The 14,093-nt window shown below is 41.5% G+C and overlaps 1 protein-coding gene across 3 annotated transcripts in view; it reads left to right on the top strand.

Annotated features, from left to right (window-relative positions):
• The window catches only part of ARCN1 (archain 1), a gene marked incomplete in the record, with an annotated part of 143,023 nt that overhangs the window by 47,089 nt on the left and 81,841 nt on the right, over positions 1–14,093 (top strand). For 2 of the 3 annotated variants that reach the window (XM_056544043.1, XM_056544042.1), the window contains 1 exon segment: positions 11,851–12,030. In XM_056544043.1, coding sequence (XP_056400018.1) covers positions 11,851–12,030 — 180 coding nt within the window. 3 annotated transcript variants of the gene reach the window in all.

The raw sequence follows: 14,093 nt of genomic DNA, 5'->3' as shown, positions 1-14,093 counted from the left end.
CAAAATGTACAAAATGGCGTTTTTTTTTTTTTCAATTTTGTCGCACAATGATTTTTCTTCCTGTTTCGCTGTAGATTTTTGGGTAAAATGACTGACGTCATTAAAAAGTAGAATTGGTGGCGCAAAAAGTAAGCCATCATATGGACTTTTAGGTGCAAAATTGAGTTATGATTTATTTTAATTTTTTTTTAAAGTTAAGGAGGAAAAAACAAAAATGCAAAAACGGAAAAACCACGGGTCCTTAAGGGGTTAAATTCATTATTATTAACATGATAACTTGAATGAATACCTTCAAAAGGCATGATCTCAGAGTGTTTCATATGTCTGATGTGAGTAATACCTCTATCAAACCAACTTTGTAGGGAATTGGCAAGGACTATGGAGAGGGGAAGATCCTCTATAGTTGAATATTTAACCTGTTAAGGATCAAGGGCGCACAGGTACGCCTTTGCTCCCTGGTACTTAAGGACCAGGGGCGGACCGGACGGGGTGACCCGCACAAATGCCCCGGGGGGGTCATCAGACCCCCCCATGTCGGCAATCGGCGCCAAATCGCAAGTGCGATTCCGGGTTATTACAGGTCTATGGTGACCCGGAAAATAAGGGGGATCGTGGTTGTCCAAGACACCCACGGTCCCCCTGAAGGGATAGGAGTGAGGTGGCAGGGGTGCCACCCCTCCTATTGATGGTCTAGACGCGACCACCAATAGCAGATCGGGGGCGGGGGGGTTAACTTTCGTTTTCCCCGTTCTGCCCACCCAAAATAGGCGGGGCAGGAAGGGGAAACGAAGGGGACCAGCGCCGAAGATCCACTTACCCTGCGAGCGAGGCTGCGGGCGACGATCTGTGTCTGAGATCGGCGCGGGCGGCATGTCGTGCGGCAGAAGAGGACGGCTCCCTGGATCCGACGGAAGCCGGTGAGTTGCTTAGCAATATCTAGGGGACTACAGTTTGAGACCATTATACAGTGGTCTCTACACTGTTGCCCTCCAGATGTTGACAAACTACAACTCCCAGCATGCCCAAACAGCTGTCATGCTGGGATTTGTAGTTTTGCAACAGCTGGAGGGTCACAGTTTGGAGAGCACTGTGCTGTGAACTGTGGCCCTCTAGATCTTGCAAAACTGCAACTCCCAGCATGCCCACATAGCAGTTTGCTGTCTGGGCATGCTGGCATTTGTAGTTTTGCAACATCTGGAGGTCCATAGTTTGGAAATCACTGTGCAGTCGTCTCTAAACTGTAGACCTCCAGATGTTGCAAAACCCAGCATGCCCAAACAGCTGTCTCAGCATGCTGGGAGTTGCAGTTGCGTACCTCCAGCTGTTGCATAACTACATCTCCCAGCATGCCCTTCGACGATCAGTACATGCTAGGAGTTGTAGTTTTGCAACAGCTGGAGGCACACTGGTTGGAAAATACTGAGTTAGGTAACAGAACCTAACTGAAGGTTTTCCAACCAGTGTGCCTCCAGCTGTTGCAAAAGCACAACTCCCACCATGCACGGTCTGTGAGTGCATGCTGGGAGTTTTAGTCTTGAAACAGCTGGAGGTTTGCCCCCCCCCCCCCCCATGTGAACGTACAGGGTACATTCACACGGACGGGTTTACAGTAAGTTTCCTGCTTCAAGAATGAGCTGCGGCAAATTTTTTGCTGCAGCGCAAACTGCTAGCGGTAAGCTCACTGTAACCCGCCAGTGCGAATGTTCCCTAAAAACACTACACTACACTACTCTAACACACATAATAAAGGGTAAAACACTACAATAAAAATGAAAAACGTATTGTTAAGCAGTGTTTCCAAAACGGAGCCTCCAGCTTTTGCAAAACAACTCCCAGCATTTGCGGACAGCCACTGATTGTCCAGGCATGCTGGGAGTTTAGCAACAGCTGGAGGCACCCTGTTTGGGAATCACTGGCGTAGAATACCCCTATGCAATCCCTAATTTAGTCCTCAAATGCGCATGGCGCTCTCACTTCGGAGCCCTGTCGTATTTCAAGGAAACAGTTTAGTGCCACATATGGGGTATTTCCGTACTCGGGGAAAAATTGCACTACAAATTTTGGGGGATTTTTCTCCTTTTACCCCTTATGAAAAGGAAAAGTTGGAGTCTACACCAGCCTGTTAGTGTAAAAAGAAAAAAAACTTGTACACTAACATTCTGGTGTTGCCCTTTTAATTTTTTATATTCACAAGAGGTAAAAGGAAAAAAAGAACCCCAAAATTAGTATTTCTCCTGAGTACGGAAATACCCCATATGTGGGCGTAAAATACTCTGCGGGCGCACAAGGCTCAGGACTGAGAGCGCACTATGTACATTTGAGGCCTAAATTGGTGATTTGCACAGGGGTGGCTGATTTTACAGCGGTTCTGACATAAATGCAAAAAAATAAATACCCATATGTGACCGCATTTTGGAAACCACACCCCTCACGGAATGTAACAAGGGGTATAGTGAGCCTTAACACCCCACAGGTGTTTGACGAATTTTCATTAAAGTTGGATGGGAAAATAAAATTTTTTTAAAAATTCACTAAAATGCTGGTGTTACCCTAAATTTTTCATTTTCACAAGGGAAAATAGGAAAAAATCCCCCCACAATTTGTAACCCCATTTCTTCTCAGTATATAAATACCCCATATGTGGATGTAAAGTGCTCTGAGGTGAACTACAATGCTCAGAAGAGGAGCGCCATTGGGATTTTGAAGAGAAAATTTGTCCGGAATTGAAGGCCACGTGTGTTTTCAAAGCCCCCATAGTGCCAGAACAATGGACCACTCCCACGTGTGACCCCATTTTGGAAACTACACTCCTCACATAATGTAGTAAGGGGTACAGTGAGCTTTTACGCCCCACAGGTATCTGACAGTTTTCTGGAACAGTGGTCTGTGAAAATGAAAAATGTAATTTTGCATTTGTTCAGCCCACTATTTCAAAGATCTGTCAAATGCCAGTGGGGTGTAAATATTCACTGCACCGCTTTTTTAATTCTGTGAGTGTTGTAGTTTCCAAAATGGGGTCACATGTGGGGGGTCCACTGTTCTGGCACCACGGAGGGCTTTGTAAACGCACATGGCCCCTGACTTCCATTCCAAACAAATTTCCTTTCCAAAAGCTCAATGGCGCACCTCCTCTTCTGAGCATTGTAGTGCGCCAGCAGAGCACTTGACGTCCACACATGGGGAATTTCCATACTCGGAAGAAATGGGGTTACAAATTTTGGGGGTAAGTTTCTCCTATTACCCCTTGTAAAAATGTAAAATTTGGGGAAGAACCAGCATTTTAGTGAAATTTTTTTTTTCATTTACACATCCAAATTTAACAAAAAGTCGTGAAATACCTGTGAGGTGTTAAGGCTCACTGTACCCCTTGTTAAATTATGCCATGTGTTTTTTTTTCTCTTATGGCACCATAGGGGCTTCCTAAATGCGACAAGCCCTTCAAAAACCATTTCTGCAAAATTTGCTTTCAATAAGCCAAATGTGACTCCTCCTCTTCTGAGCATTGTAGTTTGCCCGCAGAGCATTTTACGTCCTAACATGGGGTATTTCCATACTCAGAAGATATGGGTTTGCAAATTTTGGGGGGCATTTTCTCCCATTACCCTTTATAAAAATGGTAAATATGGGGGAAAAAACTGCACTTTAGTGAAATAATTTTTTTTTCATTTACACATGCGATTTTAACGAAAAGTCATCAAACACCTGTGGGGTATTAAGACTCACTGGACCCCTTGTTACGTGCCTTGAGGGGAGTAGTTTACAAAATGGTTAGCCATGTGGGGAGTTTTCTGCTGTTCTGGCACCATATGGGCTTCCTAAATGTGACATGCCCCCCAAAAACCATTTCAGAAGAACTCACTCTCCAAAATCCCATTGTCGTTCCTTCCCTTCTGAGCCTTCTACAGTGCTCCCGCCGAACACTTGACATACACATATGAGGTATTTCCTTACTCGAAGAAATTGGGTTACACATTTTGAGAGGATTTGTCTCCTTTTACCTCTTGTAAAAATTCAAAAACTGGGTCTACACGAACATGCGAGTGTATAAAATGAAGATTTAGAATTTTCTCCTTTATTTTGCTGTTATTCCTCTGAAACACCTAAAGGGTTAACACACTTACTGAATGTCATTTTGAATACTTTGAGGGGTGCAGTTTTTATAATGGGGTCATTTGTGGGGTATTTCTAATAGGAAGACCCTTCAAATCCAGTTCAAACCTGAACTGCTCCATGAAAAATTCCGATTTTGAAAATTTTGTGAAAAATTGGAAAATTGTTGCTATACTTTGAAGCCCTCTGATGTCTTCCAAAAGTAAAAACATGTCAACTTTATGATGCAAACATAAAGTAGACATATTGTATTTGTGAATCAAAATATAATTAATTTGGAATGTCTTTTCCTTATAAGCAGAGAGCTTCAAAGTTAGAAAAAAGCAAAATTTTAATTTTTTTCATCAAATTTTGGAATTTTTCACCAAGAAATGATGCAAGTATCGACAAATTTTTACCACTAACATAAAGTAGAATATGTCACGATAAAACATTCTCGGAATTAGAATGAAAGGTAAAAGCATCCCAGAGTTATTAATGCTTAAAGTGAAAGTGGTCAGATGTGCAAAAAACGCTCTGGTCCTACAGTGGAAATTGGCCTGGTGGTTAAGGGATTAATGAGTATAGGTATTGTGTCCAGGCTTTGTAGGATTAATTGGGCCTATCTATTAAAAACATATCTAACCGGGAATAAGTATTGTGTGCTGCTGACAAGTGTGTAAAACCTTTTTCAGAGCTATGAGTAATATGCCATATGTCGTAAAATTATCTTTCCCTGGCCCAAGAGGCTAATGAGGGGTAAAGATTACGAGATTGAGATGTGGAATCCATTTTTTGGATTCATTACCATGTTATAATCTCTGCATAATATTGTGGGACCCCATGTTTTTTTACGTATCAACTTAAATAGTTTATTGAAAAACCTAATCTGTCCCGAGTTAGGAGCAATAAGACAATATACCTGCCATTTGGGTCAATTATGGATTCATTCAGTTTATAGGTTATTGTATTTTTAATAGTGATTAAAACACCCCTAGTTTTAGTATGGTGATGCAATTGATATATGTTGGAGTAAGATGGGTGATTCATTCTGAAATTATCAGATGGGAGGAGATGCGTCTCTTGTGCACAGATAATGTCTCATTTGAGGGACTGAGCTTCTTTCCAAAAGTGAGAGCGTTTGTGCGGAGCATTAAGCCATTGACATTTAAACTTGCTATACCAATAACCATTGCCAAAAACAGTAAACATTTGTTTTAAAATCTAGAAGTAGAAAATGAAGTGTGGAGGTGACATGTCTCCTTGCATATTGGCATTTCACAGATTTAGAACCAGAAGTAGTAAAAGGGTTTAAAGAGTACCTGTCATCAACAAAAACTTTTAATATGTTGTTCATAATCATTAATGAAGACATTTTGTAATATATCTTCATTAAAAAATATTAATATTTATACCAGTTTTCATTTTATACTTTTGGCCAGTAGGAGTCTCTCTTCTATGCCTGGTCTGCAGGCAGCTTCCTATGCTTTTCATAGTAAGTGTACAGCTTTTAGGACTAATGCTGAAAGGGCACTGGTCCTTCCACAGGAAGTTCAGTACTCTCAGCTCAGGACTCACTCCCAGCCTGGAGCAGCACTGTCAGCTACAAGAGACAGAGGCTGCCATCCCTCCCCTGTATTTAGTTTGTATGCACACTGCAGAGCAGTGTTTCCCAACCAGGGTGCCTCCAGCTGTTGCAAAACTACAACTCCCAGCATGCCGGGACAGCTGTTGGCTGTCTGGGCATGCTGGGAGTTTTAGTTTTGCAACAGCTGGAGGTACCCTGGTTGGGAAACACTGCTTCAGAGGGAGAGCAGCATACAGGAAGACTGGCAGAAGCAGAGTCCCGGCCAGGCTTCATGTGACGTCATGCCTGCCGGGACCCGCCTCCTTCCACCCCTCAGAAAGACAGTGCTCCTGAGCTAATGAAGAGGGATAAAAAAGGTATTTCCACAGCGTTTTAAACCTCAATAAACACAGGGATTGTCATAGTTAGAGTAAGGGACAGATGGGGAGGGGCATCAGGGAAAGTTTAGTTGATGACGGGTACTCTTTAAGGCACACAAGTGAGTTAGATAATGGCAAACAAACCACAAATAAACATAAACCGTAAAACCCAGGACCCTATATAGGGAACCTATTAGAAAAGGTGGGGCGAAAGTCCACACTGTAGCCAAGTGAGTATAAGCTCTGGTAAATCATACTGGCATATAAAGTTACTCAGGTAACAAGTCATTTCTCAGTCTGGGTTTAGAAGGAGAGGAGATTTTTCCTAGGAGGAGGAAAAGAGAGCTTCCAGACTTTTAGAAAAGTGAGTCCATCTTCAGGTGTTCTTATATGTATGTTGTCACAGGTAGAGCGATAGAGAAAGGTGTTCCCCTCAATAATGGCGCTGGTCCATTGATGGATGTATATGCATTTATTGAAATATAAGGAGCAACGAGTTTCGACTCCGGACAGGGGCCTGATGAAGACCCCTGTCTAGTGTCGAAACTCGTTGCTCCTTATGTTTCAATAAATGCATATACATCCATCCATGGATCAGCGCCGTTATTGAGGGGAACACCTTTCTCTCTCTCTCTCTACCTATGCTTCGCTACCGGTGAGACTGATGTCACTCCGGGAAGTTCCTCGTGGCAGCTGTCCGGCTCTCCATTCATTCCAGACACTACTGTAGGTAGGGTAAGGACCCATTTTTCTCTTCACCCCGCTTTTCCCTACCTAGACGGTCCTCACTAGGGGCGCACCTCTTGTTGCCTTTTTATCCCCTTGTATTAATGTATGTTGCCATGTCTGCGAATCAGTAGACGAACTGCGAAACCCCATCTATATGGGATATTTGCTGAGTGTAAAGCTTGTGATAGGTTAGAGTGCTTTGCGAGCTTGTAATGTCACTGCGGACAGGTCCGCAAAAACTGATACTTTGTGGTATGGAGCAGGGAGAACTCTGTTTTTTTTTTCTTGAGAATTCCATTATTTTTTCTTTAGTGGAGAAAAAATTTATTCTAGCTAATACGTCTCATGGGACTGTCATGTAGATGCTTTGGATGAGGAATGCTATGTGCACGGTCTATTTCTAATTCTTGAGGGGAGCATGCAGGTAAGATAGCTTGAATAAGTGAGCGGACATATGCTGGAATGCTCGCAGGTGAGATATTTTCAGGGATTCCCTGCAATTTTATATTGTTGCCGCGACTCCTATCTTCCAAGGCCGCTACTTTCTCTTTAAGTGCAGACAATTCATCCTCATGTTCCTTATGAGGATCAACCAGGGCATTGTGGGAAATGGAGAAATCCTCAAGGTTTGTTTCTATGTCAGTAACTCTATTACCCAGGGTTTCAACTGTAGATTTGAGAGAAGTACCTATGGAGTGAATATCCGTAAGAAAATTCTTATGCAGAGCAACAAGCATTTCTTGCATTGTAGTATCAGTGAGAGTTTGATTAGACACAGATAAAGCACCCAGGGCATCACATGTAGTATTAGAAGGAGAGGGAACGGAGTCCCATGTAAATGAGGACAGTCTGGGCTTCTGCTTTGCTGGGCTGCATGAAGGAGTTAATCCAGGGGAGCGATGTGAGGCACCTGCAGAGAGAGCAGGGCTGTTATGCCTCTATAGATTCTACGTGCTGTGGGAGGCTGTCAGAGGTGAGGAGAATCTGCGTGGTGGGAGCGGAGCTTGTGATGATGGTGATGATGCAAGAGCCGGCAGGCTGAGAGGAGGGGGAAGCACTGCGTCCTTGGTCTGCTTCTTCACAGTCAGCGCCATCTTGAAATTCTAAGGGCGCTCTAAAGAAGTATAATTTATGTATTTTGGCTGAGCGATTCCCTTTCCTCTTCTTAGGAGGCATTGAGGCTTGCTTGCTGGCAGAGAACGCTGTAATAAGCGCTATTGCAGGCTGTGGAGACGGAGCTCCTCTACTAGACTGCCATACACCTTGGCAGCCAGGCCACGCCCAAAGAGTGGTACTGATTTAAAAACTACATATCACTGTATATGGAAAAATTTAAACGTTCAGGGTTAGAATAGCCATTTTAAACATACATTTTCTTTTTTTAAATAGTACAATAATAGAAAAGCGTATAAACATGGGTCTCACTTTAATCATACTCACCCACAGTTGTACCTTAAAGTGCACTGCGTAAAAACGAAACCCTCCAAAAGTGGCAAAATTGAGATTTTTTTTTTTTAATTTTTTTTACATTTTTTATTTTTTCTCTTTCAGTTCCCCACAAATATTTTTACTGGTTGCACCATACATTTTTAGGGTAAAACAAAAGGGGTAATTTCAAAGTACAATTGGTCATGCAAAAAACAATCCCTCATATGGGTCTGTGAATGGAAAAATAATAGTTATGGCTCTTGGAAGGTCTATGGGAGGGGGTGTGACTGCTAGTACACAGCCGTCAGGCCTCCTTCCATAGACATGAATGGAAGGCATGGCGGTGGTTGTGATTGCTAGTCATCCGGCATGGAGCAGAATTCGCTCGGTGCACCGGACTGGGGTGCCACAGAAGAGATCGCAGGGGTCCGCAGCGGTTGGATCCCCGCAATTAGACTTGTTATCCTTTACCCTTTGGATAGGGCATAACAGGTCTAGCAGTTGAGTACCCCTTTAAGACCAAAATGGGCTATGTCCTTAAGGAGTTAAAAAATTAAAATGGAAGAAGCAATCTGGTTGGTATGGGCAGCTGCTCCACTCCCAGCTACTCCTCTGCACAGGTTTTGATACCCCCCCCCCCCCCCCAAATGTGCTATGGGGGGGGGGGGAATATACCAATCTTAATGAATCCCCTGCTAGCCTTTACATCCCTGCACTTCATAGGCTGCCTGTGCACCCTTCCCCTGCTGTTTTCAGTGTTTAACCCCTTAACGGCCACAGACATAAATGTGCGTCCTAGTGCGGGGAGGTGCTCCGCGCACCAGGACATACATTTATGTCCTGTACATGACCACCAGCATCGAAGCAGTGCTCTCATCATGCACTGCAGGTCTCTGCTGCTGTCAGCAGTCAGGGACCCGCTGGTAATGGCGGACATCAGTGATTGCGCTGATGTCCGCCATTTACCCCCTCAGATGCCGTGATCAATACAGATCACAGCATCTGTGGCAATGCGCGTGTTTAAATGGATGGTCCAAACTATCGAGACATAATGTTAATGATCCCGTACGTGAACGTCGTAAACATAAATTTGTCACATTTTACTGCCAATTTTTTTTTTTAAGTTTCATATACGCATATGTGGTATCGATAAAAAGTACAGATCATGGCACAAAAAATTTGCCCTCATACAGCCGTATATACGGATAAATGAAAGTTATAGGTGTTCAAAATAGGGCAATTTTAAACATACTGGGGGAGATTTATCAAAGCTTGTCTATGTCCCGCATCGATATAGACCAAACTACAGGTCTATTGTGCGCCTAATTTATCAAAAGTCGCACGGCTCTTGATAAATTCTGTGCACAGACTTCGGGATCTATGCTTTAGACTGTAAAACCTGTTAACTGTTAAACCTGCTCCAGCATGGTCTGACATTTCAACATACTTTCGGCTGATTTGTTGCTGAAAAGTCGCTATTGATAAATTCAGCACCAATGCATTTTTCCGTCTTAAATAGACTAGAATGCATCATGTTCTAAAAATTATATAAAGCGAGTCGCAAAAAAGTTGCACATATTTAGACTGCAACTTTCTGTGCGACAAATTTAGATGGGGAAAAACTGTCTAAATCCTTTGATGAATCTCTCTTATTGACTTTGTACAAAAGTTTGATATTTTTGAAAAGCAGTACAATAATAGAAAAGTATGTAAAGATGGGTATCATTTTAATCATATTGACCCACAGAGTAAAGAAAACATGCCATTTTTAACGTAAAGTGTACAGTGTGAAAACGAAACCCTCCAAAATTAGCAAAATTGTAGTTTTTAATTTAAATTTCCTCACAAAAAAAAATGTGGCTGGAAATATACCGTATATACTCGAGTATAAGCCGAGTTTTTCAGCACGATTTTTCGTGCTGAAAACACCCCCCTCGGCTTATACTCGAGTGAACTCTCCGCCCTCACTGGTCTTCAACCTGCGGACCTCCAGAGGTTTCAAAACTACAACTCCCAGCAAGCCCGGGCAGCCATCGGCTGTCCGGGCTTGCTGGGAGTTGTAGTTTTGAAACCTCTAAAGGTCCGCAGGTTGAAGACCACTGCGGCCTTCGACATCATCCAGCCCCCTATCACTCCCTTTAGTTCTGTACTCCCCTCCGCTCGGCGCTGGTCCGGTGCTACAGGACTGTCCAGTGAGGAGGTCGTCCGGTGGGATAGTGATTCCGGGCTGCCATCTTCACCAGGGGGGGGGCCTCTTCTCCGCGCTTCGGGCCCGGCCCCGGAATAATCACGTTGCCTTGACGACGACGCAGAGGTACGTTCATTACCAACGTCCCTCTGCATCATCATCAAGGCAACTCCTCTATTCTGGGCCCGAAGCACGGAGAAGAGGCCTCCCCGGTGAAGATGGCAGCCCGGAACCACTATCCCACCGGATGACCTCCCAACCGGACAATCCTGCAGCACCGGACCAGCGCTGAGCGGAGGTGAGTACAGAACTAAAGGGGGTGAGAGGGGGCTGGATGATGTCGAAGGCCGCAGTGGTCTTCAACCTGCGGACCTCCAGAGGTTTCAAAACTACAACTACAAGCAAGCCCGGACAGCCGATGGCTGCCCGGGCTTGCTGGGAGTTGTAGTTTTGAAACATCTGGAGGTCCGCAGGTTGAAGACCATGATGATGACATGTGGTGATGATGACAAGGGGATGATGAAGGAGGGGTGTGGGATAAGGGGCTGATGGCAAGGGGATGATGACACAAGGGGATGATGACACAAGGGGATGATGACACAAGGGGATGATGACACAAGGGGATGATGACACAAGGGGATGATGACGATGAGGGTGTTAATGAAGGGGGTCGGGATGATGTATTTCCCACCCTAGGCTTATACTCGAGTCAATAACTTTTCCTGGGATATTGGGGTGAAATTAGGGGCCTCGGCTTATATTCGGGTCGGCTTATACTTGAGTATATACGGTAGAAGTGTGATGGATTTTAGGAGAGAGGCTTGTAGCTGCGGATTACTGCTGCGAGCAGGCCAGTGGCGAGGCAGGGCGGTGGCAACAGCTGGAGGTGCAAAAATGGTCCGGTCACAGGCGGATCCGCAGCGTAAAATACACTGCGGATCCGTTACGTGTGACTCTACCCTTATGCTTCTCCACAACTGCAGCCCTAGACCTGTTTTGGTGGGCTCCCTGGTCTGTTTGATCAGTAATGCTCTCAACAAACGGAGTCCTTCACAGAACAGGTGTATTTGGACCCTGTTAACTAATAGTGTGACTTGTGAAGGCAATGGATTGCACCATATCGTGGTTAGGGGTTTAACAGTAAAGTGGGTGAATACATATGCACTCAACGCGCTTTTTTTTTTTTTTTTTTTTTGTGTGATTATTTGCAAGTAATTTTGAATGTTTCCATATATAATATCTCCATTTCCAAATGATGCATAATTATGCAATGTGGCTCTTTTTTTTTTTATTTAATTATTTTGTATTGGAAGCAAAATGTTATGTCATGTTCTTAAATTGCAATCCTGGGCATGAAAATATTCGGAAATTAAGATTTTACACATATGTTTTATATCAGCTTTTGTGTAGGTAAACTGCATACAGAAAAAGTTGTGCGGGATAATGCATTCTTTTTTGTTTTCCTTTAGATACCAGAGTACTGTCGAGCTTTGGAGGAAACCGAGATCTCTGATCACTGTTTTGATCTTATATTTGCATTTGATGAAATTGTGGCTCTGGGATATAGAGAAAATGTTAACCTGGCTCAAATCAGAACATTCACAGAAATGGACTCACACGAAGAAAAGGTCTTCAGAGCAGTCAGAGAGGTGAGATATGCACTGTGTATTGCTTGTATCCTTCATTGCATTTTGTTAGTGCTTTTTGTATATTTTTGCTTTTTCTTTCGCATTGTTCTATCTCATTTGTTTTCTGAAGCTTAATGACAATAGTGAGAAATGTTTATAGTGCAAATTATTATCCATCTCTAAAACAGCATCACATAAAAACTAAGCACTGAGAAATGTAATCTAACACCGTAGGCAAAAGGTTGTTTCCCACAATCCTTCAGCAGCATTTAACTAAATTCTGCACCACCCCAAGTGCCACTTCATGAACCACTTGGGAATGTATACAGAAAATAACCTCTGCTAGATTTCTTGTGTGTTCTGTGAAAGAAATTTTTCAATTGCATCTAGAAGGGATTATTTTAGCTTATTTTACCTTGCTTTTGTTTGTGGCATACTGTACACTTACATACTATTTATGGCAGAATATGTTGTCGTCATAAAGGATTACTCATTAACCTCTTGCCATCACAGGACAAGTATGCTCCTCCTAATTAGTGGGTGGTTGCCACATTAGAACAAGCAAACTTGTCATAGACAGCTGATACTCACGGATATCAGTCACTGGACCAATTGCGACTGGCCCCACCCCAGATTTTATTCCTGTGTGTGCAATACAGTAACATTGGGTCCGTTTTACATTTATATGCACACATGACATGAAGACGTTGATAGATGCATGAACCCCTTCTGCCCTGGCAGTTTTCCCATGTAAAAATATGTAGTTTTACATAAAAAATAAATTAAATAATTAGATAGATAGATAGATATGTAGATATATGTATATGTGTGTATAGAGATGCAAATCATAAAATGTTGCAGTATCTTGTAATACCTTTTTTATCGGACTAACAGCATTTTGTAGAGACAAGCTTTCGGGTTCCTACCTTTATCAAGTCCAAAGCAAGATTTGCTTTGGACTTGATAAAGGGAGGAATCCCGAAAGTTTGTCTCTACAAAATGCTGTTAGTCCAATAAAAAAGGTATTACAAGATACTGCAACATTTTTTGATTTGCATCTGCATCACTGGACTAATGTGGCTACTCAAATTTAATATATATATATATATATATATATATATATATATATATATATATATATATATATATATATATATTATAATATATAATATATATTTATATATATATATTATATATATTTAATATATATAATATATATATATATTATATATTTATATATATTATATATTATATATATATTATATATATATAATATATATATATATTATATATATATATATATATATTATATTTATATTATATATATATATATATATATATATATATATATATATATATATTAAATATATATATATATTAAATATATATATATATATATATATATATATATATATATATTTTTCTTATTGACCTTTTGATTTGTTGGATCTACTATTTTTTGTATTGCATCCCCATTACTTTTTGGCTCCAAGCAGGTATTACTCATACACACAATGAGGGAGATTTATCAAAACCTGTCCAGAGGAAAAGTTGCTGAGTTGCCCATAGCAACCAATCAGATCGCTTCTTTCATTATTAAAAAGGCCTGTGAAAAATGAAAGAAGCGATCTGATTGCTATGGGCAACTCTGCAAATTTAACTCTGGACAGGTTTTGATAAATTTCTACTCTTTGTATGCAGTGGTGCTGCCCGCATATTGTCTGTGCCTAGTGTTATCAAAAATGTGTAGTTTAGGTGCTGATGTTTCATGTGCTTTTTTTTTTTTTTTTTGTCATTATAATAAAATAAAGTTAAAAAAATTTAACCGCAAATATCTAAGTAGTAGTTTAGTATAATCCTTAAGGTATGATATATAGATACAGTTAAATTTACCTGGTTTAGCATAACTAGACATATGAACATTGTGTAAGAGGCCTACACCATGATGTGTTCAGACACAGTCAGGATGAGGAACTTTTCCCTTTTAATATTTTTATTGGGTTTTTAAATATTAATATAACAATTATAAAACATTCAGTTGGATGCCATATAATGTGTTATATGTACATAAGAGGTTACATTAA

The sequence above is a fragment of the Hyla sarda genome, chromosome 10, assembly GCF_029499605.1.
Source record: "Hyla sarda isolate aHylSar1 chromosome 10, aHylSar1.hap1, whole genome shotgun sequence".
In the NCBI taxonomy this organism is placed as follows: domain Eukaryota; kingdom Metazoa; phylum Chordata; class Amphibia; order Anura; family Hylidae; genus Hyla; species Hyla sarda.
The sequence above is the reverse complement of the archived record's forward strand: the minus strand, read 5'-3'. Positions and strand labels throughout refer to the sequence as shown.